The sequence below is a fragment of the Marmota flaviventris genome, chromosome 2, assembly GCF_047511675.1.
Source record: "Marmota flaviventris isolate mMarFla1 chromosome 2, mMarFla1.hap1, whole genome shotgun sequence".
Lineage (NCBI taxonomy): Eukaryota > Metazoa > Chordata > Mammalia > Rodentia > Sciuridae > Marmota > Marmota flaviventris.
Window position 1 is genome coordinate 201,934,417 of NC_092499.1, and position 26,834 is coordinate 201,961,250.

At 58.0% G+C, this 26,834-nt stretch overlaps 1 protein-coding gene across 5 annotated transcripts; it reads left to right on the forward strand.

Moving 5' to 3' along the window:
- Positions 1-51: 51 nt before the first annotated feature.
- Positions 52-26,204, forward strand: Ss18l1 (SS18L1 subunit of BAF chromatin remodeling complex). Of its 5 annotated transcripts, none has more exons than XM_027954241.3 (11): positions 52-225; positions 6,734-6,810; positions 7,363-7,447; positions 8,945-9,089; positions 9,472-9,669; positions 10,421-10,585; positions 10,926-11,027; positions 11,775-11,867; positions 17,804-17,923; positions 20,807-20,934; positions 21,027-22,057. In XM_027954241.3, exons 1-11 carry the CDS (start codon positions 157-159, stop codon positions 21,129-21,131), a joined length of 1,287 nt encoding a protein of 428 aa, XP_027810042.1. In that variant the 5' UTR covers positions 52-156; the 3' UTR covers positions 21,132-22,057. The 5 variants fall into 5 exon arrangements, with proteins under 5 accessions (XP_027810042.1, XP_027810043.1, XP_071465160.1 ...); XM_027954242.2 differs by lacking the exon at positions 21,027-22,057 and adding an exon at positions 23,601-26,204 and having other exon boundaries at positions 55-225; XM_071609059.1 differs by lacking the exons at positions 52-225; positions 6,734-6,810 and having other exon boundaries at positions 7,369-7,544.
- The last annotated feature ends 630 nt before the right edge of the window (positions 26,205-26,834 follow it).

Here is a 26,834-nt window from a genome sequence, read left to right on the forward strand (position 1 = left end):
GGCGGGCTCCGGCGGTCGGCGGCAGCGGCGGGGCGGGCGAGCCCACGGCGCGGCGCCCCCTGCCCCGCCCGCGCTGCGGAGAATGGGCACCTCGGGCTGCCGGGCGCCGCAGGAGGATAGACCCCGGTGATCACCGGCTCTGCCCGCGCCACCACCATGTCCGTGGCCTTCGCGTCCGCGCGGCCGAGAGGCAAAGGAGAGGTCACGCAGCAAACCATTCAAAAGGTGGGCGGCGCAGGTCTGCGGGGTGTGGGCGGCGGGCGCGGGGCTGGGCGTGGGGCGCGAACAAAGCCGGGGCGCAGCCGGGTGGCCGTGAGACCCGACGGCGGCCCGGCGCCCCGCTGTCCGCAGTGGCGCGCCTGGGAGCTTTGGGCCGACGGGGGCGCTCCCCGGAGAGCCCGCGCTGACTTTGCGGGGACGCGCGTTCCCTTGGCCGGGGCGCCGGGCGGCAGGGCCGGATGGCCGCCGGGGTGCTGGCCCCGAGCGCGCTGCCGAGTCCGCAGAGCGCGCCTCCGGAGCTGTCTCGGCCGACTGGGGCTCCACGCGCTCTGCTCGAAGCCCGGCGGCCGCTCCGCCCATAGCGCGCAACTTGGCGAGTAGAGAAGGGGCGCGCGGCGACGGCGAGGCAGCCGCTTTAGTAAGGTGTAGAGCGCCAGGCACAAAGGGACGGATCGGAGGTGTGAGTGCAGGTCCCGCGGCCCGCAGCCCTGAGCAGAGCGCGCAGCAGACTTGCGGGCCGGCGCGTCCCCGCCCTCTTTCCCGGTCAGTCCGCTTTCAGCGTCCTCGCCCAACCGAAACGACAGATTTGTCCTACCGCCTTCTCGCCTGTTGGGGCCAAAGCTTTCTAGAGAAAGCCTTCTTACGGGCGGGGGCCACTTCCCTAAAAGCCGTTAGAAGATGTGGAGAAGAAAACGAGTGTTCAGGCATTCCTGTCTGAGCTTGTCTTCTGTAGCTGTGTCGGTTCCTCTTTTGGACTCTGGTTCCATCTACAGCAGGATTCCTGGGTTCCTGTAAGCCTCTTCGGCCCCGGTGCGCTCGCCTTGCTGCCCTGCTCTCTTGGCGGAAGTGCCCTTGCTGTTGCTGTCTTTAGAAATGTAGTGGTTAACAAGTGGGGAGCCTGGCCCGCTCCAAGCAGAGGAGAAAACGTTTGCCAAGAGCCGAAATGCAGGCTTGCAAGCATGGCTTTTTTATTAGCAAGCACTGCTGTAGCGCCATTGCATTCTAGGCACTGTTGGAAGATCTTTACATATCTTAATTAATTTAATTCTTCATGGAAGTCATTATCGTCCCCATTTTATAGTGGAGCAAATTGAGACATACGAAGACTCAGGGGCTGCAGGGGGCTGCTGTTGCTGTGGCATCTGGCCAGGACTTTTGCCTGGCGGGAGGGTGGACCCCAGACTTGGAAGCACACATCAGCATCCCACAGGTCTCCTGGAGCCATGGCCTTCTGGAACTTAACAGTCTGTTTCTGGCTTCAATATTTATTCAGAAATTTGTACTTCACACTCCAGTCCCCATTTAGGCATCTCAGATTCTTCAGGCAACAGATTTTCCCAGCCAGGAAGTGGTGGAAATCAGAACAGCCCTGCCCCAGTGTACCTGTGCCCAGGTGTGGGATATAAGGGACATAGGTGAGAGATGACAATCTGGGTAGGGATGTGTGCCTAGGTTTGGATGATGATGGGAGAGGGCTTGGGAGCTGGGTCAGCAGTTGGTCTTCTGTGCTGTCCTCGGACCTGGAACTGCTATCACAGAGAACACAGGTGATCCAGTTGAAAAGGTATGTCTTCCTCTGTGAAGAGAGCTGCCCCCACACTGTGAGTGGCCTGGGCACTTGAACCTGCCATTAACATGGTGAGGTGTGCTGGGCATAGTGGTGCACACCTATAATCCCAGCAGCTCAGGAGGCTGAAGCAGGAGGTTTGCCAGTTCAAAGCCAGTCTCAGCAACTTAGCAAGCCCCTAAGCAACTCAGCAAGACCCTGTCTCTAAATAATTGAAAAAAAAAATTTTTTTTTAAATGGGGACTCTGGGTATGTAGCTCAGTGGCTAAGTGCCCCTGGGTTCAAGCCCTGGTTTCAAAAGAAAAGAAAAAAAAAATGGCAAAGTAGTGACTTCTAGGAGTGACAGCACTTCCTTCCCTGTGATTAGACACGTCTCCTCTCCTCCACCCACCACTGAAGGGGAGCACAGGAGCCTGTCTTTCCATCTCCAGGATGGGGTGCTCTGTCTGGGGTCCACCATGGGGAGGGATCCAGGAGCCACTGGGGAACTGGCCTTTGGCCTCTTTGTGTCCCCTCTTTGCACAGCCTTTGAACCTGAGTAGTGCACCGTGCACTTGGGGTGAAGCAGGGAAGGGTGTTGTTCTCTGGGTGGGGACAGTCACAGCCCAGGCCTCATCCCCTTGACCCAGTGCAGCGGGGCTGTGAGCCCTCTGGCTGGGTACTCCAAGGTGTCTGCTGGCCCACTGCCAGGGCCTCGGGAGCTCCTCCGCCCAGTGAGAGGGTGCCTTTGGAGAAAGACAGCGCCGCCCACCTCCCTGTGCTTATTTCCTTTCTAAGGCTGGTGGGTGTCCTGGTTGTGGGGAGCTGGGGCAGAAGGAGAGTGCAGCTTCTGGTCATGGCTGGTGAGGCTCACTCCCTGGTGGTCCCCTAGGAGCCCTCCTCAGGACTCTGGCCCTCTGCCCTGAGCCTGTTTCTAGGCCAGTGGGTCAGTGGCAGGCCACTTGCCTCTGAGCGCTTGGTGTCACAGGGAAGCTTCATTGGAACCCCTAATCAGCAGGCTGCAGAAATGCCTACTGCCCCTGGCAGTGCAGGAATAAAGGGTATCTACCCTTTAGTGACTTAGAGGCATGAATGTCCTATAAACCCTGTGCAGCTGGAAAGAGATAGAGCCGGGCTTTGGTGCCTGATCTGTGACGTGAAGGGAAGAGAAGGCAGAGGGTTGGAAAGCCTGCTGTCCCACAGGTGGAAGGAAGGCTTCTGCAAAGCAGGCCCAGATATGGACACAGGTGGAACTGAGGAGGGTGGGCAGGCCAGCGTCCTGGGTTCACTTTCCTGTTGCACTGAGACCGTCCACACATGGGCTTTCTAGGCCTGGGTTTCCTCATTTTGAAAATGAATCCAAAGTGACCTAGTGAGCTGTGTTTGTGGCTAAAGTGTCATCGTTGACTGCCTTCACCCTTTTCACCGAGCCCTGGATGCGTAGAGGAGGGGCCAGAATGCAGCAGTGGCACTTGGCAAGGGAGCTGAGGACTCCGTTCCTTGTGATAGGCCACAGGCAGGAGGCACTGCTGTGGACCCTGGGTGTGTAAGTGTGAGCTGTTTGGAACTCTCACGCCTAATTCCCGTCTCTGCTGTGGGTAAATGTTGACGGTGTCGGGTTCCTTCAGTGGTCTGCGGTGCTCTTACAGAAGTCCCCCGGGCTGGGTCTCCTCCCCAGGGTTCCATGATCCTGCCTTGGAAATTCTTGTCCGTTAGGTCATGCTCCTCCATCACCCCTCTGGAGTCCCTCAGTTAGATCGGTGACTCTGTGGAACCCTCTGTCAGGGCCAGGTCATCAGCCCTCCAATAGGCACCTCAGGCTGGGTCATCACGCCCACAGGGTTGTCCTCTGGGGGTTCACTGCCCTCCTGGAGCCTCCTCTGCGAGGGCATCACCCTCCTGGGTCTCCTCTGCAATGCCATCGCCCTGCCAGAAGTCTCCCCCTCAGGTCTCTACCCCTCTGCAGTCTCCAGTTGGGTTGTCCCTCTCAGGAGCCCCACCGTCCCTGTCATCGCATCGCTTTTCCATTAGTCTTGTTTCTTTCCTAAGGGTCCTTCAACTCATAAGACACCTGGACTTTTTGTTTGTCTGTTTTAGTCGTAGTTGGACACAATACCTTGATTTATTTCTATGTGCTGCTGAGGATCGGACCCAGGGCCTCACACACGCGAGGCGGGCGCTCTACCACTGAGCCCCAGCCCAGCCCCTTGAATGGTTTTTTATTCCCAGGAGTTCTTTGACCCTTGGTGCTGTTTTAAACAGGTTTCCATTCCCTCTCCTGGTGATGACTGCTCTTTATCCATCGTTTGCCGGACATTGTGGTCCTGGTCTCCCAAGCATTAGCCATGGCTTCCAACTCTTGCAGGCTGCTGCCTCTCAGCCTCCAAATAGGCCTCATTCCTTCTGGGGGAGCAGGTGTGGTGGGGCTCAACTGCACTCCAGCCAGGCGTGTGCTGGGGGCTTTGCTGGGAAGTGCTCTCTGCTCTCAGGAGTCCAGCATCTTTCCTCTCAGGCTGGACATCTTTCCTCCCAGGCTGGACACATCTCCTGCCAAGAGGGACCCAGTGCTCTGGGGGTCAGGGGTGAGTAGGTCCTGAGCCTCCTTGGCCTTTGCCCATGTGGCTCTGTGCAGCGGGTCAGACCCCACTTGGATCAGCACCCTGGCTCTGGGGTTCTCCCTCCAGCTGCTCATTGTGCCCTGTTCTGGCTTCTGCGTTTCTTCTTCTCTTGTCCCTTACTCTGCGGGCAGATCTTCAAGACTCTGGCCCTCAGCCTGCGTCCTGCCCCTTTCCTACAAGGATTTCTAACTTAAGGGAGCTGTGTGCTGCTTCTAAACCATCCCGAGAGCCGCCCAGTATCTCCTTGTGTGAGAGCGAGCTGTGAAGCATCTCCATGGCTGGGCAGTGTCCCACCCTGTGGTTGTACCATAATCCTCACAGCGACCACCTAGCATTTCTCCACTTGAGCTACTGTGGGTGGCCCAGGTGGCTTCGCAGCATCCATTAGTGTCCTTGGAGAGAATCCTGCCTGGGAGTGAGTAACCAGGAGTTGGATGCTGGGATCAAAACAAGAAATCCCAGTGCTTCTTTCTTTAATCAGTCTGGAGAAGGACCCGGAGTGCCCTCACCTGCACACAGGCGGGCTCTGTGGCAACTGCTGGCTGGCAGCGCCCCCTAGTGGTTCCCTGTTTCAGGACGGCTCCTCCACTGAGCTGGGCTAGGCATCTTGTCACAGTGGGGCGGAACGCTACAGGAGGTAGAGGGGCAGAGGTGGGGCAGGCCTGTGGTTCCAGGGGTGTAGGAGGCCAGGCAGGAGGGTCACAAGTTCAAGGCAGCCTGGGCAACTTAGACCCTAAGCAACTTAGCAAGAGACTGGGGATGTAGTTCAGGGGCAGAGGCCCTGGGTTCAATTCCTGATACCAAAAAAAAAAAATCGTGGAGAGGAGGGCGTTGAAACTTACAGAACTGTAGGCTGTGCTCGCCCTCCAGGCGGCATTGCCAGTGCTCCGGGAGCTAGACCCCAAGGACAGACTTCAGGGACCCGCATTGGAGGGCGGAGGAAAAGGTAGGCAGCCCTGAGGGACGGTGGGCAGCTGGGCCCCTCTTCCCCTTGCTGTTAGGGCTCCACCTGCTCTAGGGGCTGCAGAGTCGGCCGCTGACGACGACGGGGGCTGAGGTGGCTGTGTGTTTGGTGGAGATGGAAAACATCAGGCTCAGGGTTTGAGGCAGGGTCTTGCCAAAGTGATGAAGCTGGCCTTGAACTCACAATCCTCCCGCCTCCGTCTCCTGAGTCACTAGGATCGCAGATATGGGCCACTTCTTGAGAGTGGAGAGGAGGAGAGGCCTCTGGGGATGAGGAGGCACAGGTGCCATGTGCTCTGTCCCGTGGAGGGCATGGTCCCTCCAGGTAGGGAATGGCTCGTGTGGCAGTGTGCCGTGGTTCCCACAGCTCCCTTCCTCTTTGTCCCACCCGCCATGGCCACCCCCTGGGCCTCCCTAGCCATCCTTGTGCTGCCCCCAAGTAGCCACCTGGGAATAGGGGCTCTCATGTGACCTCCATGCCCACAAACCGGTGTGGTTCCCCGCTGCCCACAGACACCTTCATACCCAGCCTCCTGTCCCCGCTACCTCGTCCTCTCTGCTGGATAGGCACACACCAGGACAGTGAGGCAGCCCAGTGCTGGAGGGTCCCTGGGTGAGGTCCTGGGACTTCCGGGTGTAGGAAGCCTTGGAAGGGGTCTGTGTAGCCGTGAGCCCAACCCAGTGCTTCTCAGAGGCCTCTGGGCACACCACCTGGGCAGGGACAGGCTCAAGAACCTGTTTCTGACCAGTCCCTGCAATACTGATGTTGCTGTGTGGAGCGTGCCTGGGGAGCAGGCCTGGCCTTCCTGACCTTGGCCCTGTGCACCCTCGCTGAGAGCCCTGCCCAGCTCTGGGGTGCCCACGCCTGCCTTTCAGTGGCCTTGGTCTCAGCCTGGGTTTCAGCTCCTGAGTCGGTGCACGTCACACACCTACGCTGTGCGAGGCCGACGGGGTTCCCTGCGTGGGCAGGCCCGTCTGTCCCACCACAGCTCATTTGGCACTCGGGTGGTGGAGACCCGAGGGGTGAGGCTGCGGGTCAGTGGCCACAGGTGCGTGTCCTATTCAGCTCCTTCGTCCTGCCCGAGCCTCCTGCCCCAGGCCGTGTGCCTGCGGTTCCTCCTGTCCCCAGGGCAGGACCCTGTGTGCTACCTCAGGCAGGGGTCAGGGCCTGGGGCTGGTGGTGTGAGCCTTCCAGTCACATGGGTGGTACGCCTGTTGGGGTCTGCTGTGCTTTGAGCACCTGTCGCGCCCTGCAGGTGGGGCTCCGAGGCACCCCCGGGGTCCTGCACCCTGTGGTGAACTCGCTAGGCTTGCTGGGCGGATGCCCTGTGGTTGCTCCGAGGAAGCCTTGGTGCCCAGGCCCCGTTCACACCCACGTCTGCTGCAGATGCTGGACGAGAACCACCACCTGATCCAGTGCATCCTGGACTACCAGAGCAAGGGCAAGACGGCGGAGTGCACCCAGTGAGTGGGCGGGGGGGCGGGGGGCGTCAGGGAGCCCGGGCCTACATAGCTGTGGACACACCAGGGCTGCCCTTGCCTTCCATGACCTGGCACCTCCCGCAGAGTATGCCTGTGGGTTACCAGGCTCAGTGGGGGGGCTCGAGTCCCCCAAGTGTGATGAGTGTATGGGGTTGGGACCCCCGGGTGTGACGTGGGAGAGCTTGGGATCCCTGTCACTCCTGTGTCCTCTGGGGTGCTCGGGCAGCTGGCTGTGGAGTTAGCCCAACGCTGGGCCACTGCCTGCTCTGTCCCCTGTGGCCTCTGCCTCCTTGAGCCAGTCCCCCACCTGCACTCTCTGAAGAGACCGAGCACTGCTTCCTCCTGGGGCGGGAGCCTGCTCAGCGCTGGGCTGGGTCCACTTCCTGCCTGCCCCTGCTGGACCCCCAGCGCTGCCACCTGTCTGTTTTTGACCAGGCCGTGGGGCCTGTGCCTGGTGTCCTGACAGGGTTTAGCTAGAGGTCCCAGCTCCTGGTTAAACCTGCTTCTGCCTCACTCGCGTGTCCCCTCCCACAGGTACCAGCAGATCCTGCACCGGAACCTGGTCTACCTGGCCACCATAGCCGACTCCAACCAGAACATGCAGTCGCTGCTGCCCGCCGTGAGTGCCAGGCACGGGGGCCAGGGCTCCCCACTTACCGCCAGGAGCCACACACTGCCTAGGTCCAGGTTCCCAGCGTGTCACCTCCAGTAGGAAGGTGACCTGAGGGACCACATCTTGGGGAGGCAGGCGTTGGGGCCTGGGGCTGTGGTGTGAACCTTTCTGTCACACTGGTGGTAAACCTGTCGGCGGTGGACAGGTCCCTCCCGTTGGGGAGGGTGACTCGACCCCCAACAGGCAACCTGGGAGGGTGGGCGGCCGGTGTCTGAGCACTGGAGTGGGGTCCCTCTGGGCCTGCTGGGCCCTTCCTTGTCTTTTGGGGCCAGGGCTCTGACTCGGCCTTGCACAGTGTGACTCCTCTGTCCAGCGTCAGCCATCAGGAGCTGTGCACGTGCTGTGACTGGAAGCGGAGCTTAACCAGGAAAACCCCCAGTGCCACAAATACTCTAGATGACAGTCTCAGTGTTTGGCTTTTTTGAGGGAGTTGTGTTTGTCCAAGGCATCGAACACAGGGGTCCTCTACACTGAGCCACGTTTTTATTTTTTATTTTGAGATGGGGCCTTGCTGTATTCTTGAGGCTGGCCTCAAACTTGTGATCCTCCTGCCTCAGCCTCCTGAGTTGCTAGGATTACAGGCGTGGGCCACTGTGCCTGGACTGATTTGGTTTTAAAAACGTTTTCCCTAAATTGAATTTTCACTGTGAGGTGCGATCGCTTTGGCCTCTTCCATGTTGGGGAAAGTGCAGCCAGGGAAGTAGCAGCCTCGCGTTGATGGGTGCCATGGCCCCAGAACGGCTCACTTACCAGTGCCCTGGTTCCCCTGGAAAGTGGTGGCATTGGAACTGTTAAGGCATGTTTTGTAAGTCCGTAATGTTAAGCAGCCCTGGTTGGCCTGTCGGGTCCCCTCTCCCGGTAGGTGCCAGCAGAGCCTGCTGGAGGCTTCTGTTTGGGGCCAACATTTGGGGCCGTAGGTTGATCTAGATGTGGGAGTGACGGTCCAGGGGGTCTCCTGTCTCCCGTACATCCCGCCTCCCTGCTGCGTACTGTGATCAGAGGTGGGCTTGGGGGAATAAAGAATGAGAGAGGAGGGGGCACAGGTAGAAGGAGTGCAGGGAACATCAGTGAGCCAGCTTGTGCCAAGGCCCTGGAGTGCAAAATGGTGGGGGCTGTGGACACTGAGGTGCTTGTCAGCCGATCCCGAGAAGGATATGGGGGGCCAGCAAAGGGGTTCCCTGTCGTCCCAGCAAGGGGACCAGTTTTTGAACACCCAAGTGTGTGTGGACAGGCTGGGCTCTTGTTTACACTGTGTTGTCTCCACTAGGCCTGAGATGTTGGGGCCTAGTCACCACCACTGTGCTGCAGAGCGTGACAGTGGCTGTAGGTCTCCGACATTGAACAGATGGCCATGGATGCAGTGAGAATTCTGTGCGCCACCAAATCCCAGGTGGCTGTTGGTGGCTCTTAGTTAGCCATCCTCCCAACCTTCTGTCACTGCAGCCGCCCACCCAGAACATGAACCTGGGCCCCGGAGCACTGAGCCAGAGCGGTTCCAGCCAGGGCCTGCACCCCCAAGGCAGCCTCAGCGACGCCATCAGCACAGGCCTGCCCCCGGCCTCCCTCATGCAGGGCCAGATCGGCAATGGTGAGCAGGTTTGCAGGGGACATTCCCAGTACCACGGTCCCTGAGACAGCCACAGGGGCAGCTGCCACGGTGGGGCCCCCCCAGCCTGCAGGGCTGGGCTCGGTGTCCCTGGCTTCCGCGTCCTGGAGTCACCGTGCCCAGGGAGCAGAGCTCCAGACCCCACCATGCGCACATGGTCACACGATGCCCACTTCGAATGCAGAGTGCGGTTCCAGTGGGCACCCAGTGGGAGTGGAGCCCGGCTGCCTGGAGAGGGACCCGCTCGTCACGTGTGCACTTGCTTGACCTGGGGCTGACCTGGGTTAGTCGCCTCCCTCCCCAGAGCTGCCCAGAGGAGACGGAGGTGCTCACTGGCCCCGCCCCTGATGCCCACCCTCCACAGGTCCCAGTCACGTGTCCATGCAGCAGACGGTGCAGAGCACCCTGCCCACAACTTCCATGAGCATGTCTGGTAGTGGCCACGGCTCGGGACCTGGTTACAGCCACTCGGGACCTGCCTCTCAGAGCGTCCCCATGCAGGGCCAGGGCGCCATCAGCAACTACGTGTCTCGGACCAACATCAACATGCAGTCCAACCCAGGTACTCACCGCGGGCCGTGCCTGTGGGTCCCGGGGTCACCCATGTACTGGGCACAGGGAAGGAGAGGATCAGCAGGGCTGGCCGCCTCCCCCAGGCCTCCACAGGGCCAAGCCAGTGGCATGCAGTGATGGTGACTCTGGGCTGCTTCTCGGGAGGCCCTGGTGGGGGGCAGCATGGCCTGGGTCTGGGAGCCTCATGGGCTCGGTGGAGTGGCTCCCGAAGCAGGATGTTCCCTGAGTTACAAACGCTAGTCTTTAGAGCTTATTACAGAACAGGACGTGAAATGCCTCCCAAGTTTGTTAATCACATGCTAAAATGTAACTTGGAAGTATTGACTCCAACAAAACGTATCAGGACAGACCCCCCTTTCTTCTCCAACGTGGTTGCTAGAAACCTTAAAACGGTGGCTCCTGCCTGTCTCTCTGGAGCTGCCCCGCACCTCTGAGCAGGACGAGTGTGACAGGCCAACAGGCGGGTCAGTCGGGGTGCTCAGGGGACAGTGTGACTCAGGACCTGCCCAGGGACAGGGAAGGTCGGGACTGCTTGGGCTAGGGTTTGCTGAGAGTTGCGGGGCCATGGTGTGTTGCCGTGGGAGCCCCGTCCTCCTGCCCAGAGGCACGTGTAGACCAGCACCCAGCCCTGGGCCCTGACCCTGTGCTAGGAGACATGCCTTGGGGTCCAGGTGACATGGGGGTGGGAGGTCAGGGGCTGGCCTGCGCTTCCCAGGTGACTCGGGGTCTCTGTCAAACAGTCTCCATGATGCACCAGCAGGCGGCCACATCCCACTACAGCTCTGCGCAGGGCGGGAGCCAACACTACCAGGGCCAGTCGTCCATGGCCATGATGGGCCAGGGCGGCCAGGGCAGCAGCATGATGGGGCAGCGGCCCATGGCGCCCTACCGGCCCTCCCAGCAAGGTGAGGCCCTCAGGGGAGCATGCACCCAGGACCCCTGCTCCCGCGTTTCCCCACCTGTGCATGAGCGAGGACACTGGGCCTGCTGAGGGTCCACGTGTTCTGGAGGTGACCTGGTGTGGGGCTGTGGTCCTCTGGGCAAGGGACCCGAGGGAGGGGCAGCTGGTGGTGGTTGCAGATGCCAGACCCAGAGCCTTGCTGGGGCGGGAGGAGGGGAGGCCTGGTGGCTGCGGTCCTGGCCCCGGGTGAGTTCTTTGTGGTGGGCCCTGCTGCCCAACTGGGTCCTGGCTATAAGGAAAGCTGCCCCACGCTGTGTGGGTCCTGAGCGTGGTGTTGCCTGCAGGCTCTGCGCAGCAGTACCTGGGCCAGGAGGAGTACTACAGCGAGCCGTACGGCCACAGCCAGGCCGCCTCGGAGCCCATGAGCCAGCAGTACTACCCCGAGGGTGAGGCCCGAGCACGCGGGGGCAGGACGCAGGCTCAGCCGTGGAGTCTGAGCTGGGAGGGCCTGTCTGCCATAGACGGACCCTGAGACGGCCTCGGGTGGGCTGCAGGCCTGCACAGCACCCGCTACTTGTCACCTCTGATTGTGCATTTAGATCATCCCAGGATTTGAGAAGGTAGCATTTAAACTAGTCTTTAAAAATGCATAGGTTTGGGAGGACAAAGACAGGGCTCCCTAGAGGACGGCCGGGTGGGCTGCCCAGTTAGCCTGGGCGTGAGGCAGGTGCCCTCCTGCTGGGAAATGGGTGTAGATGCTCACCGAGGCCAGCCATGGGGCAGGCTGTGTCCCCGTAGTCATGGTGCCACACAGCACCCTGCCCCGAAGCCCCAAGAGCCAAGCAGGGCCAGAGGAGAGCAGCTGGTGCTCCCGGAGCCAGCTGTGACAGACTGGACCTGGCCTCTCAGTAGCCCGGGGTGTGGGAAGTGACCCCTGCGTTTTGTTTGCTTATTTTTGGTATGGGAGCTACGTCCCAGCACGTCTGCCTCTTATCCTGACTGCTGAGGCTGCCCTGAACTTGTCATCCCCGGAGTTGCTGGGGTCAGGGTGTGGCCACCTGGGCAATCAGGCCCTTGACCCGCTCTGCCATGTCCCTGGCCTGGCCCGACAGTCCTTTCCTGGGCTCGCACGTCTCCCCCAGGACCGAGAGGCAGCGTGCGGCCTGCCCACAGCCGATGCCCGTCTCTTGCAGGCCACAGTGACTATGCCTACCAGCAGTCGTCCTACTCGGAGCAGAGCTACGAGCGCTCCTTCGAGGAGTCCACGCAGCACTACTACGAGGGGGGTAAGCAGCCCTGAGCGGGGACGCCACGCGCCTGAGAACAAGCAGTGCTGCCCAGGGCCGCCCTGGACCCAGACACGCGGTAGCACAGAGCTGCGAGAACCTTCTCCTAGAAGATGCGGGTGTTCCGCCAGGTGCCGGGTCCTGCCTGCCTGGTGTGTGGGGATATGGGAGAGCCTCGGCTGGACACTGGGGGTGCGGGGGACAAACCTGCCGTGCGGTCCAGCTGTCCAGTGTGTGGCCTGGGAGCTGCTCTCAGCCTCCTCAATCAGAGCCACCCAGCAGGGACTGAGGCACCTAAAGCCCTCATGAGCCAGGCCGGGAGTGTGTGGGGTGGGGTGGCATGGTCAGGTCTGGCCCAGCATTTCTCCAGAGCCCTGCTGACCGGGTCAGACACGTCTTGGGCCAGGTGCTTGCAGCCCTGCCCAGAGCGCCGTGGGGTGGCGGGTGATGGGAGCTTGCTCTCAGGCAGACAGCCCTGGCCTTCCCACTTCATGGTTTGAATGTGCCCACCCTCGCCACCAGTGGCACGTCGCTGAAGGTGCCTTGGGGAGAGAGCTGCGCAGTCAGATCCCCTGCGGGTGAGCGCAGCCCCGGAGTGCCCTCAGCTCACAGGCCTGCGGGGCCTCTGCTGCCCAGTTCTAGGCTTCCTGGTCCAGACGTTGGTGGTGGGAACGGCAGGGCTGTGACGGGCCGGGTGAGGGAGAGCAAGAAACAGGTGGCTTGCCTAGGCCACGCTCAGGTGCGTTCCTTACGTGCATTTGTGGGTAAATATGCCACAAACGACACTTACCATGCAGCCCTGTTCAGACAGCCTGCCCAGTGGCCTGCGCACATTCATAGTGGCATGCAGCACCATGCCGCCCCCACACACAGGACTCCCCACACCTGACACCAAGACTGTCCCCACTGAACGCCAGCCCTGCCCCCCCAAGCCCCCTGACCCACCCTTCTGCCTCGGCCTCCGTGGTGTGCACTGCCTGGGGCCTCCCGTGACCAGCTCGCCACACCCCACTGGTGTCCTCAGCTTCCTTGTTGTAGCGGGGCCAGGTGGCCCTTTCTGAAGGCCCGCGGTGTGCTTCCTCTGCCCTCCTCTGTTCCCGACACTTGGCCTGTGCTTTGGCTGTCATTGATGGTGCTGCGGTGAAGGTGGCAGGCTGCACGTGGGTCACGTGGCAGTTGTGCCTGGCTTCTCCAGGAACCCGCACACTGCTTTCCACAAAGCAATTCTGGTTTTTAGTTACACGTGGCAAAATATTTTAGAAGATTTGAAAACAGGGAAAGTCCTCCAGAAGGCTGGTGGCAGGCCACCTGCCAGGACCCAGTGAGCGTCCTGGGCTGCTCCACCTTCTTGCACCGCCGAGCCCACCCCGCTTGTCCTGAGGGGTGGGTCTGGCCCCCAGGCTTTCCGCCTGCAGACACTGGCCTGCTGGCCCCACCTGGTGCTGAGGCAGGTTCCGAGGACGGACCGTCCAGGCTGCGGGGTTAGGAAGCTGCAGAGGAACACAGACCCAGAGGGTGGCGCCTCAGGGTCTGCTGGGACAGTTGCACGCTGGCACCTCGGTGGTCCTTGCAGCCGCACAAGCAGTTCACGCCAGACTTGGCCCTGCATCAGAACGGGTGGGATTGTCACGTAGCTTGTCATCCATCGGGACATAGGGACATAGGCAGGTTCTGTGCTGCTCCCTAGAGCCCAGTTTGTGCTCACCAGAGTGGACCCTGCTGAGATCCAGCCTTGGAGGTGGGAGGACAGACCCCTGGCTGTGGCCACACATGGCTTCTCACTGCTCAGAATAGACACCAGCAGACATGCCCCACCTCCTGGGAGCTTCTCAGGACTGCATAGGGCCCTGGGCAGAGGGCCGGCTTTGAGCTGCTGGGCAGTTTTCTGTGGGCTGGTGTCTGTGGCCAGCATGAATGGGTCTGAGGGCCTTAGGGGCTGATGGAGAAAAGGCAGGACCATCAGACGTGGGAGGACCTGGCTCTGTCGGGCAGCACAGAGTGAGTCTGCATGAGGGACGTCCCTCCCGGAGGAGCCCCATCTAGAAAGGATGGCGGGCCAGCGCTGGTCTGGGAGAGGCTGCATGTGGGTGCCGCAGCCGGGGACCTTCTTCACAGCCCCATCTTTCCATAGAAACAGCTGTCTGGAAGCAGGCAGGCCCACGGGGCTGCGTGCACTTGTTGGGGCTATTTTTCCGAGAATTGGATCTATAGATGTTCTGCTGTCGAGCCAATGAGCTAATAGGTCCCAACCTGCTGTGAAGAAACCACTCACATGTATACCCACCTCATACCTCTTGTTGTGCACCGTAAAGATACATACTTGGGTTTTTTGTTTGTTTGTTTGTTTTTTAGCAGTACTGGGGATTGAACCTAGGGGTGCTCTACCATTGAGCCACTCCCCAGTCTTTTATTTTTTATTTTGAGGCAGTCTTGCTAAGTTTCCCAGGCTGGCCTTGAACTTGAGATACTCTTGCCTCAGCCTCCCAGGTCATTGGGATTACAGGTGGCATCACTGTGCCACTGTTTTTCTTTCTTTTTTTTTTTTTTTTAATTATTGTATTATTATTATTTTATATTTCCAGTTTTCCTCCCAGCTTTATTAAGGTGTAATTGACAAAAGTGGTATATAATGCCAGCATAGTGGCAGATGGCTTGGCTCTCTCCTGGATTGAGAAGAGCTGTGTTCCGTTCTTCTCATTAGACTGCAGCATGAGGAACATGTGCAAAGGGACTGTGGTCTGTCTCGCCCCACGGCGGTGCATTGTGAGGTCCTGGGTGGGGTGAGAAGTGGAGTGCTGTTTTGAGGACTGGGGTATAGATCTTGCCTCCTTCGGGTGCAGAGCGGCCCCTGGAAGTCAGAGGCCAACATAAAGAACTTCCACAGGAACCTTGTGGGTCATAGGCACTGACCACCAAGGACCAGAGGCAGGAGGCCTGGGGTGAGCTGAGTGAGCTGGGTAGGAGTGTGACACCATAGAGTGCTGACCGGAGGGGTTCGGGTACAGTGGGCTTGGCACTGTGGTGAGCTTGCGGCAGCACAGCCCGCACAGAGCGAGTCCCTCCTGAGTGGCCCTAGGCACGACCCTGGAAGAGGTGCTCCCTATGAACTGTAGAGGCCAAGCACAGAGCAGACAAGAGGGAGGACGGGACTGTGCTCAGCCATGCTGCCACAGCACACCCCAGGCAGCCGGGAAAGGCTCCGAGACACCAGTGAGAACAGTTAGCGGGGGCGGGCAGCGCGGCAGGAGTGGAGTGCCCTCTGTCCCTCTCCGAGGTGGGCCCCTGTTTGGTTTTACGTTTCTCAATCATGAGAGTGAATTTGCTTATTTAGAGGTTAGAGTTGGAAGTGTCAAATGTTGGCTGTCAACCAGGACAGGAGGACCCTGGCTGTGCCGTCATCCACACCATGTGCGCTTCCTGGAATCCCAAGAGCCCCTGGTGTGTCCTCTTGGGTGTTGCTCAGGAGCCTGCCAAGTGTGACTGACATGTCCCCTAGGAGTGGGGGTTCAGACTGGCAGCATCCCAGCAGCAGCAGAGCGCACCCCATGCTGCATTTCTGCTTCCAGAACTTGTTAATATGTCCCTTGTCCCTTGTTCGTGCCGCCACGCCCTGACCATGTGTTAGTAAGCTGAGTGTGTATACTGGTCAGGGCTGGCCTCTCCTTCCACTGTACGTAGTGCTGCCCTTTATCCCTCATGACCACATCACAGGAGGCTGCGGATTCCTAGACAGAGAGCTGGGAGCAGAGAGGTGGAGCGTGGGTGTGCGTGTGTGTGCCTGGTGGCGCGGAGGCCGGGCCGGGGCTGTCCAGCTCTGCTGAGGCCCCATCCATGGCCTGCTGTCAGACACCTGACATTTGTGCTTGCTCCTCCCAGATCCCTGGAGGTTTTCCAGGTGCACGAGAGCAGGCACCCCAGGAAAAGCTGCTTTACCTGTCATCTCATAAAGAGTAAAAATGGGGCCAGGAAATACAAGAACACTGCAGCTGGCCAAACCCCGAGGCCCCTGAGGAGCCTGCTGAGGCTCTGGTGGATCCTGAAGTGCTGGACTGACCGAGTCCTCTGGCTCCCTGGAGTTGCCTCGCTTGCCCTGGGCTTGCTGGAGCCAGCTCGGTGTTGAGGAGGAGCCTGGGTTAAGAGCTCAAGCTGGGCGGGCGGACCGTGGGACGCACGCAGATGGCTTTCTAGAAGTCTGTTACTAGGACTCAGTTTCAAAGGACTTAACTTTTGCAGGTCCTAGAAAGGTTGTCACCCACAGCCAGACCGGTCGCAGGAGCACAGGCTCCTCGGGTCTCACCCTCGGCCCCTGGGTGCCACCCTGTATTTCCAGGGCACATTTTCATAAGAACAGCCATTCCTTTTGGGCATGTTCTGGGTCCCAGAAGTGCACCTGTCTCCCAGTCCCTGCCCCAGCCTCAGTCCCCTCCTGGGCCTGGAATTGGGCCACGCAGATGTGGTCCCACACAAATGAACCGTGTGCGCTTTGTCGGGTTTTGCAGACAGCAGCCTGCTTGAAAGCAGGAGGCAGGACGTGGTCTAGACACCTCCTGGGGGAGGCATCCCTGCCTGGAGCCGACTCTGACCTGCTGGCCCTGCAGTGGGCACTTCAGACCCCCCAGGAAGACGTGGGGAGACTGCAGCTCGTCAGTGCCCTCTGAGCTTGGCGAGGCTGTCTGCACACGTGTGCCACTTCACTACTCAATGTCTCTGAAATGAAAAGGCCTTGGCGTGGGCACAGCCGGGAATCAGATTTTGGAAACAAGCACAAGTGTTTTCTCCGAAGGAAGAAGAAGTGAGAGCCGGAGCCCTCTTGCCTTCTGCCCACCTGCTGGCGACGGCAGCCTGTGGGAAGCTTCTGCCCGCATGCACTGAGTGGAAGTAGGAACTTGGTCCCCAGGATCAGCTGTGGCCTCAGCCTGATGTCCTCAAAGCACTGGAGCCCGTTGGGCCCAGTAGGGGTGTGAACTTCAGCTGACTGCATCTTGACCTGAGGGACGTGTCCAGGCGACCCTCTGCCATGAGCCCCCTGGGCATCACACTGCGTGTCCCTAGGAGAAGGCAGTGGCCTGGAGACAGGATGCAGGTGTCCCCGCCCCTCCCAGAGGCCCTGCTGTGGCTAGTGGCTCAGGACGAGAGGGCCTGTGGGTCTGAATGCCCATCTTCCAAGTGAGGCTGCTGCGTCCATTTCGCCACCTGCAGAGTGGGGACGACAGCAGTGCTCACTGCACAGGGTGGTCCAGGAGACTGCTGGCGCTCTCTTGTGACCCACTTGAGCATCCCTGGCTTGGTAGCCATTTCTCAGTACCTGGGCTGCCCCGCTGTCTGAAACACGAGGGAAGGTGCATGTCTGCAGGCGGCTGCGCTGGGCTCTGCTGGCCTCCCTGCGCCATTTCCTGGGCCTTCCAGACGTGGTTCTCTGCCCGCTCGCCTTGCCAGGGGCCTTCACAGCCAAGGTGCCTTTGGTCAGTGCTGTGGTGTCCTTCTCGCTTCCAGCTGCCGCTGGTGCTGTGCTCGTGGGCCGTCCAGTCTCCCGGGCATTCAGTGGCAAGGGACCATCATCCGGCCACCTAAAGCAACAGGAACCCATTGCTCTGGAGGCTTGAAGGCGGAGGCTGGGGGTCAACAGGGCACGTCCCATGAGAAGCCACTGGCCGCCCCCTCCGTCTTTGGCGTGGAGAAGCATGGCTCCATCACGTGGCTTCATCCACACGGCTGTGTCCAGGGCGCCTTCCAGTTAGGTCTGCAAGGCTCTGGTTCCTCTCAGGACTCGGCCTGTCTTGTGGGGCCCAGCATAGCCCAGGGCATTGGCGTTGGCCAGTGGCCACACCAGCCATGTCGCTCTTTGTCAAGAGGAGATGTAGACTTTGAACATGTGGACGGCCCGCCTGGGCCTACTGCTGGCCACCGGCAGTGAGCGCATGCCCTTCTCTCTGCAGGGAACTCCCAGTACAGCCAGCAGCAGGCTGGGTACCAGCAGGGCACCGCCCAGCCGCAGACCTACTCCCAGCAGCAGTACCCCAACCAGCAGAGCTACCCCGGGCAGCAGCAGGCCTACGGTAAGAGGGCGCTCCCCCGAGGGCCCGCCCTGCACCCCAGGTGGGCACGCGCCTGCTTAGGGCCTCGTTCTGGAGCAGTTCCAGGTCTCCAGGACAGTGGCCAGGATGGTGCAGGGCGACCTGCGTCCAGCCAGGGCCTGCGGTGACCTGACGTGGCTGCCACAACTGGGAAACCGGCGCTTGCTCCCGGGGCCAGACCCACCCTGGGGACCAGACTCCTGATCCCTGGTGTCCTTCCCCGGGGGCCAGACCCACCCTGCGTCCAGACTCCTGGTCCCTGGTGTCCTTCCCCGGGGGCCAGACCCACCCTGCGTCCAGACTCCTGGTCCCTGGTGTCCTTCCCCGGGGGCCAGACCCACCCTGGGGACCAGACTCCTGATCCCTGGTGTCCTTCCCCGGGGGCCAGACCCACCCTGCGTCCAGACTCCTGGTCCCTGGTGTCCATCCCCTGTCCACGGGCTCCTCTGCTCTGGGTGTCACAGATGACCTCACCCCTTGACCATCTTGGGCACACTGGCCAGGCGTGTGAACATGCCTCACGGGGGTGTGCCGTTTTCCCCAGGTGAGACTAGGTCATGGGTTTGAAAAGAAGACCAGTGGGTCCCATCTCGCACAGCCAGTCCTCACACAGCTCGCCTGTGGCAATGTGGCCAGCTTGCCTGGCCCTGGTGGTGGTAGCCAGGTGTCTCCTTTGTCCGTTCCTCCCTCCTTCCCTTCCTTCTGGGGAGCAGGTCAGTAAGCTCCGGTCAAGAGGGATCATCTTCACATGTTCTTTGGAATTCTGCAGGGAAATGTCCCTTGTCTGTCCACTCACCCCTCCAGGTGTGTTTTTAGGTCAGCATGTGCAGGTGGACGTTAACCTCCACATCGGGTCATGGTCTGGTACCATTGTACTTAGTGGTCGAATAGCCCTGGCTGTGGCCCCTATGCCCTTTTTTTTTTTTTTTTTTGAGGGGGGAGGGGTACTGGGGATAGAACTCAGGGGCACTCGACCACTGAGCCACACGCCAGCCCTATGTTTTATTTTATTTAGATACAGGGTCTCACTGACTTTCTTAGCACCCACTGTTGCTGAGGCTGGCTTTGAACTCACGATCCTCCTACCTCAGCCTCCCGAGCAGCTGGGATTATAGCTGTGTGCCACCGCGCCTGGCCACTGTGTCCCTTTAGCATGTTTCAGTTTTGGGGGGTTTTTAAGCACCTCTGTGTTTTCTGTGTAGCCCTACGGTCAGCCACTTCTCCAGGGAGACCTGGTCCCTTTCGTTGGAGCATAGTGGTAGACACTGAGCCCCGCGTGGGAGGGTGCTTTCTGCATCCACCTTGCTGGGCTTTCCCCCGAGCCTGCCTGCAGGGGGGCTAGTTTAGTGGCAGGGCCAGAAGCACTTTTCTTTTTTTTTTTTTTTTTTTTAATTTTTTTTATTGTTGGTTGTTCAAAACGTTACATAGCAGAAGCACTTTTCACTCAAGAGCTTCTGCTCCCCACGAGAGGATCGCTAACTTGAGACCTAGCCAGGAAGTTCGCCGAGGCTGATCGAGGCCCTTGAACAACCTAACCCTGCTTTCAGGATCCATGGGGTGCACAGGAGTCAGAGGCCAGGGTATTGCTCCCTTCAGCAGGAACACTGCAGAGTCCTGTTACCCAAAGCTCTGCAGGAACAAGCTCACTCCACCCAGGCCAGGTCTCAGCAGGGCCCTGGCCCCAGTCTGCCCGTGTCAGGACCCTGTTCTGCCTGGCCCCTTGCCTACAGGTTGCACTTGGCCAGAGACCCAAACTGCAGGAAGCTCCCCTTGGAACTCCCCTGACCTGGGGGGCGCATGCCCTCTTCTCCCTGCAGTCACAGAGGGCCACTGGGTGACATCCCTGCAAGCTCTCGGCATTTAAAGTACACAGAAAGGCTGCCCGTCCCCAGGTCAGAGCTGGCAGGCAGTGACCTCTGCTGGGGTTGCGGTGGCCATGCCTGTCATCCCAGTGACTCAGGAGGCTAGGCAGGAGGATCACAAGTTCCAGGCCTCCTCAGCAACTTGCTGAGACCCTGTCTCAAAAACAAAAAGGGGGAGGGAGGCTGGGGATGGAGCTCAGTGGTAAAGTGGCCCTGGATTCAATCCCTCGTCTCGGGACAGAAAAAAACACTAGTCCTCACAGGCCCCCACCCACCCAAAGAAGGAGCCTCTCCACTTACTTATCCTTGAATCTGGGGTCAGGCAGGATCTTCTTCCTCTGGTGTAGCAGGCAGCCAGCTCCTGAGTCTTGGAGGAAGCTATTCTGGCCAGTGGGTCCCAGTGGGTCTCAGCCCTCGCTGCACCGGAGTCCTCTGAGTGCCTTTTGAAAAGGAGCTGGGGCCGCTCAGACCCATTCTCAGGGTGGGCCCCGTGGGCAAGGCCCCCACAAAGCCCACAGGGTTCTGGGGGAGGAGGGAGCCAGATAGGACCCTTTGCCTTTATGACACGGCCAATTGAATAGCATCTAGGACAAGCCTGGGGAGCTGGGCTCAGCGCAGTGGTGGAGTGCTGGCCTGGCACGCGCAAGGCCCTCGGTCAGTAAAAACATGGCCAGCCTTTATCGATTGTTTCCAAAGCCTTCAACTTAGTTTTCACAGAATTGCTGGCCATTTCTCCTCTGCTGCAAGCTTCCCCTGTTTCCTGTGATCTTTGAAGTACGAGTTGACAGTGTCCATCGTGTGTGACCTCAGCTGGTCTGGAACAGTGTGTGGGAAGAGGCCTTGTGGCCCATCCCAGGCAAGGGTGCAGGACGGGGTCTGGCCAGTAGTCCCATGGCCCTCTCTCCCCGTATTCGTGTTGAGGAAGAACAGGTCCCTGGTGTTTTGGAGATTCCAAAAGAGGGGTGAGCCAGTGCTGGTCCCCACAGAGCCTGTGTCTCCTCAGGGCCTGCCCAGAGTGCCCCCTCGCAGTACTCCAGCTACCAGCAAGGACAAGGCCAGCAGTACGGGGGCTACCGAGCATCGCAGACGGGACCCTCTGCCCAGCAGCAGCGGCCTTATGGCTATGAGCAGGCAAGTTACCTGGGTGCTTCGAGCCCCCCCCCCCCCAGGGCTGTGGAGATGACAGTCATGAAGCATAACGAGGTAGCCTTGATTGGTTCCAGGTTCCTTTCATGATCACCTCTGCCTCGGCTCTGAGGCACACACCCATAGCTACTTTGGAGGCTGCAGCAGGAGGATCACAGGTTCAGACCTGCCTGGCAACGTAGCGAGACCCTGTCTCAGAATAAACAGGGCTGGGCTGGGGTTGAGGCTCAGCGATAGAGCGCTTGCCTCGCATGCGTGAGGGCCTGGGTTCAATCCTCAACACCACATAAAAATAAATAAATAAAAATGAAGATATTGTGTCCATCTACAACTAAAAATATTTTTTAAATGAAATAAAAACGGCTGGGGATATAGCTCACTGCTAAAGCCCTCCTGCATTCCGTCCCCAGTACCGAAAAAAGGTCTCACCTCGACAGACAGCTGGCCTGTTGCACCCTAGACTGACCGTTAGGTTCTCCTTCGCTCCATCAGTTCTGCAGGTTTTCACTGTGCACCTAGCAGGTTGGGGCCTCTGCCAGGTGGGTGAGGCGGGCAGTGACAGGACCCTGTGCTGTGGGCAAAGACAGCTCACTGAGGAGGCAGCACACAGTTGGTGGCACCCACTACTGTCCTGGGAGCAGGTGGGTGGACAGGAACCCTGTCTGCCAGGGGACAGTTGGTCAGGAGCCAAGGAAGACCATTCTTGGTGGGCAAGAATGAGGACTTCTGCAGCAATAAGGCCTGTGTGGCCAGAACCCGGGCACAGCAAGAGCCTGGGAAGAGGTGGTGATGAGACTAGGGTCATGGCTCGGGGTAGGGCGCTCGCCTGGCATGCTGGAGGCTTGGGGCTCGATCCTCAGCACCACAGAGAAGTAAACAAACCAGCAAATAACTAAGTAAAGAGGTGATGGAGACAGGCTGCAGGGCGTAGGGCTCCACAGGCCTCACAAGGAGTCGCCCTTTGCAACTGCAAGGACAGGGTCTGTGTGCCTGAAGCACTGAAGGGGCTGCTGAGGGCCATTGCTAAGTAAGAATGATGCATGGCATGACCCAGGTCATTTGCAGTGTCATTGCATGTAAGGTGACCTTGCTCAAGGACCAGGGCGGATCCGGGTTTAGGGTGGGTGGGGGTTTAGGGCGTATCCTGCTGCCTCAGGCTCGCCCGCTCCTTGAGTTCCCATTGAGTTCTCACGGGATTCAGAGGGTATTTGGGGCCCAGAACGTGTATTTGCCCAGAACGTGTGTGTAAGTGCCAGTGACAGTTCGAGAATAAAGAGTTGCTGTTTGAATCTACAAGGTGTATGGTGGCTCGTGATTTTGTGCCCAGCCAGACTGTGGCAAGGGGCAAGGACCCTCATGGATGAGATGAGCCAGGCTCAGGGAGAGGACATGCGAAAGTCCTGGGGAATGGCAGATTGTTGTGTTGTAGACAGCAGGGAAAAGACCGGGTAGCTGCAGTGTAGAACAATAGAGGGAGATGTGTCTCAGACATTTATTTGGAGCTTCCTTTGAAGAGAATCCTTAGCAAAATGTGACTCTCCACAGTGACGTGTAGGTAGCAGGCATCAGTGACCTCACACAGCTAGTGAAATTCCAAAGCACCATGTTATGGTTGTTTTCCTTGGATAACTGAGTGGCTAAGAGGGTGTTTTCTTTCTTTTTTTTTTTTTTTTTTTTTAATATTTACTTTTTAGTCATAGTTGGACACAATACCTTTATTTTATTTATTTTTATGTGGTGCTGAGGATCAAACTCAGGGCCTCGCACGTGCTAGGTGAACGCTCTACCACTGAGCCCCAGCCCCAGCCCCAGATTTCTTAAGTGCTTCTCATCCTACTTCTAAAAGGGTGAACCAATCTGAAGTCTGACTGTGAGCACGGTGTAAAGCCAGCCGTGTGATCATCAGGGCAGAGTCCCTAAAGGAGCAGACCACTGGACATGGGGGACCGTGGTCCAGAGTGCCCTCTGAGTGCTCTGGGTGCAGCGTGCTGGCCCTGCATGCAGGCAGGTCTGGGGTTGGCCTCTGGGTGTGCACTGGGAGCCGCCTGTGGAATCCAGGAGGCCCTGTGGAATCCAGGAGGCGGCAACCTGCCCCTGATGCAAAACTGGAATTACTAGGAAATAACAAGTGAACGTTCTCATCTCGTGATAGACCGACTGGAAGACTTGTAATTTTATGCCTGCCTCGGAGAAGAGAGCAATGACATTTTGGGGAAAGTATCATCTAGCTCCCAGGATCCTGATTTGTGTATCTGGGAGATACACGGCCAGCTGCAGGCTGTGGGGTCCTGCCGCGGGCTGTGGGATGGAGGGATCTGTGGGGCCATGATGCACTCTGCAGGCCTCTTGCTGGATGCCAGTGCACCCAGAGGCTGCCAGGTGTCGCTGGGGAAAGGATCAGCTCTACTTGAGAAGCCCTGGGCTAGACTTGGATTGTGCTGAGGCATTCAGGCTGCCCAGCTCTTTGGGTGGCCTGAACTCTGCTGGCCTCGCTTTTGAGAGCCGACCCTCCTACTCAGAACCATGTCTTGGGACTGGGGACATAGCTCAGTTGGTAGAGCGCTTGCCTGGCATGCACAGAGCCCTGAGTTCAATCCCTAGCACCACACATACACACAAAAAGAAAACCTCTAAGTCTTGATTTCTTCTAGGGCCAGTACGGAAACTACCAGCAATGAAGGACCCGTGTTCTCGTTGGAGCCTGGTGGGAGTGTGTCTGGGCGCTGGACAGCTGTGGTGGTTCTGATGAACTGTGCCATGTTGCTGGCCCCTCGCCCAGCGCCGTGCCTGCATGTGAACGTGCCCACCTTATGTTGGGTACGAAGCCACCTGCACCTCTGGCGCAAGACAGCACCGTGCTGGGACCTGGGGTGCCGTGTGTGGTGTTGTATGTCAGTGCGATGGAGCAGTTGTCCCATTTCTGCCCCCCACCCTCTTTTCCGTGTTCCTAGCTAGTTTTGGGGGTCATCTCATCCTCAGTGTTCTGTGCCTGGCGATGGGACATAGCTGAAAGGTGCCACGGTCCTCGTGTTCACATGAGCAAGCTGGGTCTGCTCCCTCCCATTGGGTCTGCTGTGGCCGGAGCAGCTCCTGCTCTGGCCACTGCCTGCTGCCCTCAGACCCCGTCGCCTCCGGAGCCCGGCAGTGCTGGGCCCTGTGTGTGGGCCAGTTTCTGTTTGGTGTGACAAGGATGCACAGCTTCACCTGCAGGAGCCAGACCCTCCGCTGCCTCGCCCCTCGCCAGCTCTGTTCTCCAGAAGGATATTGTCCTGTGTTAAAGGTGAAGAGGACAGCGACTGTATTCCAAATAATTGAGCCCGAGGGCAGCGTGTGGTCAGCCTGCCCAGGGAGAGTCGTGTCACCCAAGGGCAGGGGCAGTTCTCTGCCAGCAGGGCAGTCGGAAAGGGCCTGGCTTTGGCCTTTGTTCATCTTATGTCTTTTCTAGGATTCGAATATTTAATATGCCCAGTCCTAAGGATTTAAAGTATTTATACCAAATCTCCCAGCGGTTGGCAAGTTGTTTATTTTGTGTCATTTCTTCCAGGACCGACCTGTTCTGATCTCCAAGCAGGCGTTTCTTTCCTTTTAGGGATATCTAAGATCTGCATCCTGTTTTTGAAAAGAACCCCAGTAACTTCCCTGTGTCCTTCTGAATGAAAAGTAAAGGTTTTATATGATGAAAAGTGAGTGACTCTTACATCACTAGGACATTCAACCCCATTTATCTTCTGTGCAAATATCAAGACAGCACACTTGGAAAATCATGGCCAAAGGAAAAAGCCTGCGCGGACCCTTGATCAGCCTTTACCTGGGTAATAACGACCACTGTATTTACTATGAATCCTTTTTTAAAAAAGAAATCTTTGTATAAATGCTGATGTATTTCCAAAAACGACTCAGAAAATACAAAGATTTTCCAGTGCTTAAGATGTTAGGCCTACTAAAGACAATGTTTTCTTTAATCAATTTTATATTTTAAAAGTTTATCTACTTTTTTCTTTCTTTCTTTTTCTTTTTTCTTCTTCTTTCTTCTTTCTTCTCCCCCCCCTCCCCCCCAGTACTAGGGATTTAACCCAGGGCCGCTGTACCACTGAGTACTCCCCAACCCTTATTTTATTTATTTATTTATTTTTTTGAGACAGGATCTCACTAAATTGCTCGGGCTGGCTTCAAACTTGCCATCCTCCTGCCTCAGCTTCCTGAGTAGCTGGGATTACAGCAAAAGTAATTCTTTGGTCCAGAGTTGAGTACTTCAGAATTCACAGGACACATTTGTTTATTTATTGATTTTTCACTTTCACTATTTTTGCTGCAGTTAATCCTGGCAGTCCGGCTGGGAACTATGGAGGTACTGTTGCCATTTATAGAGAAGAACCAAGGCTCAGATGAAAGGACTTTTCTGTGTTGACTGTCATTCCTGTTCTAGGACATTTTCCACTCTCCTATGAGAACATGGGCATTTCAGTATTTATGTTATAGGCATAGGGTTTTTAAAAAGAAATCCTTAACACTGATAAGGGCTTAAAAATATTATGCCCATATTAAATTACAGAAATGAGAGTTCTTAATTGCTAAATGACAGAGGCACTGGCAGTTTCATTTAGGGGTCATCTTTTGATTTTGTTCCTTTCTGGAAATTTTTATAGAAGTAATTTGCAAACTCAGCTGGGGACTGCTTGAAAATGTGGGACACGTCAGGTAACTGTGAAGATAGTTCCATCCCCGTGTGTGTGTGTGCGCGGTGTGGGTGTTTTTGTTTGTTTGGGTTTTTTTTGTAGTTGTAGGTGGACAGCATGTCTTTATTTCTTTATTTTTATGCGGTGCTGAGGATCCAACCCAGGGCCTCACACATGCTAGGCAAGCGCTCCACCACTGAGCTACAGCCCCCCACCCCCCCACCCCCCGTTTTTCTAAGGATTGTGTCAATGTTTTTTGAAAGAGGAGGATACTTTAAAAACTTATTACCCCAAAACTTCAATCTGGAATGTCTTACATTAAGAATTTCTTGAATGTTGTGTATATATTTTAAAAAGCACTTTGTGAAATAGTTTGTACATTTATTTCCTAATTTATACATGATTTTCAGTGTTAATATATTTATTAATAACAGAATGTTTATTTAATGTTTGTCCACTTTTATGTAATATTGTGGGGAACAGTGTTGCCAACAGTTATTTCATTGGCTGTATTATGTCTTCTCTTCTGTAACGTGAACGTTTGAAAGTTGGGCTAAATGAACTGTCGTGCCGTGCGGATGGCTGTGCCCTGGTTTTTGTCCCCTGCCTAAGGCCAACAGTGCCCGGGAAGCCGCGAGAGCTCCCTGCTCCTCCCGCGCGGCGGGCTGAGCCCAGGTGATGGCTGCTCGGCAGCCTCCGAGGCGCCACGAGGGGCGGAAGCTCCTCCCCTCGGGGTTCGGCGTCCTGGGAGCGGCGTGTCCGGAGGCCCCTCTGGACGGCGCGGGCCCGGAGGGGACTGGACTCCTCGTGCCTCCACGGGCGCAGGGGAACTGGGCCCCCGTGGCCTCCGAGGGGACGGCCAGGCCCGGGCCTGCACCCAGGCCTCCTGTGCCCCCGCGGGCGGAGTCTCCGCAGCTCGACGCTCGCGGGTGTTTTGGGCCACTGCCTCGTTCCTGTTACCGAACAGGTGCAGGACATTTCCGAGGCCGTGTAGGGGCTCCCTTTTGGGGGGTCGGGGTATAAACTACGTTTCCAGTGCGACCTAACAGCCGCTCTCAGAAGCCCCGGGGAGCCGGCGCGGTGGCCAGTCTGTGATCCCTGCGGCCGGGAGGCTGAGGCAGGAGGATCGTGAGTTCAAAGGCAGCCTCAGCAACAGCGAGGCGCTGAGCAACTCAGTGAGACCCTGTCTCTAAAAGTACAAAAATAGGG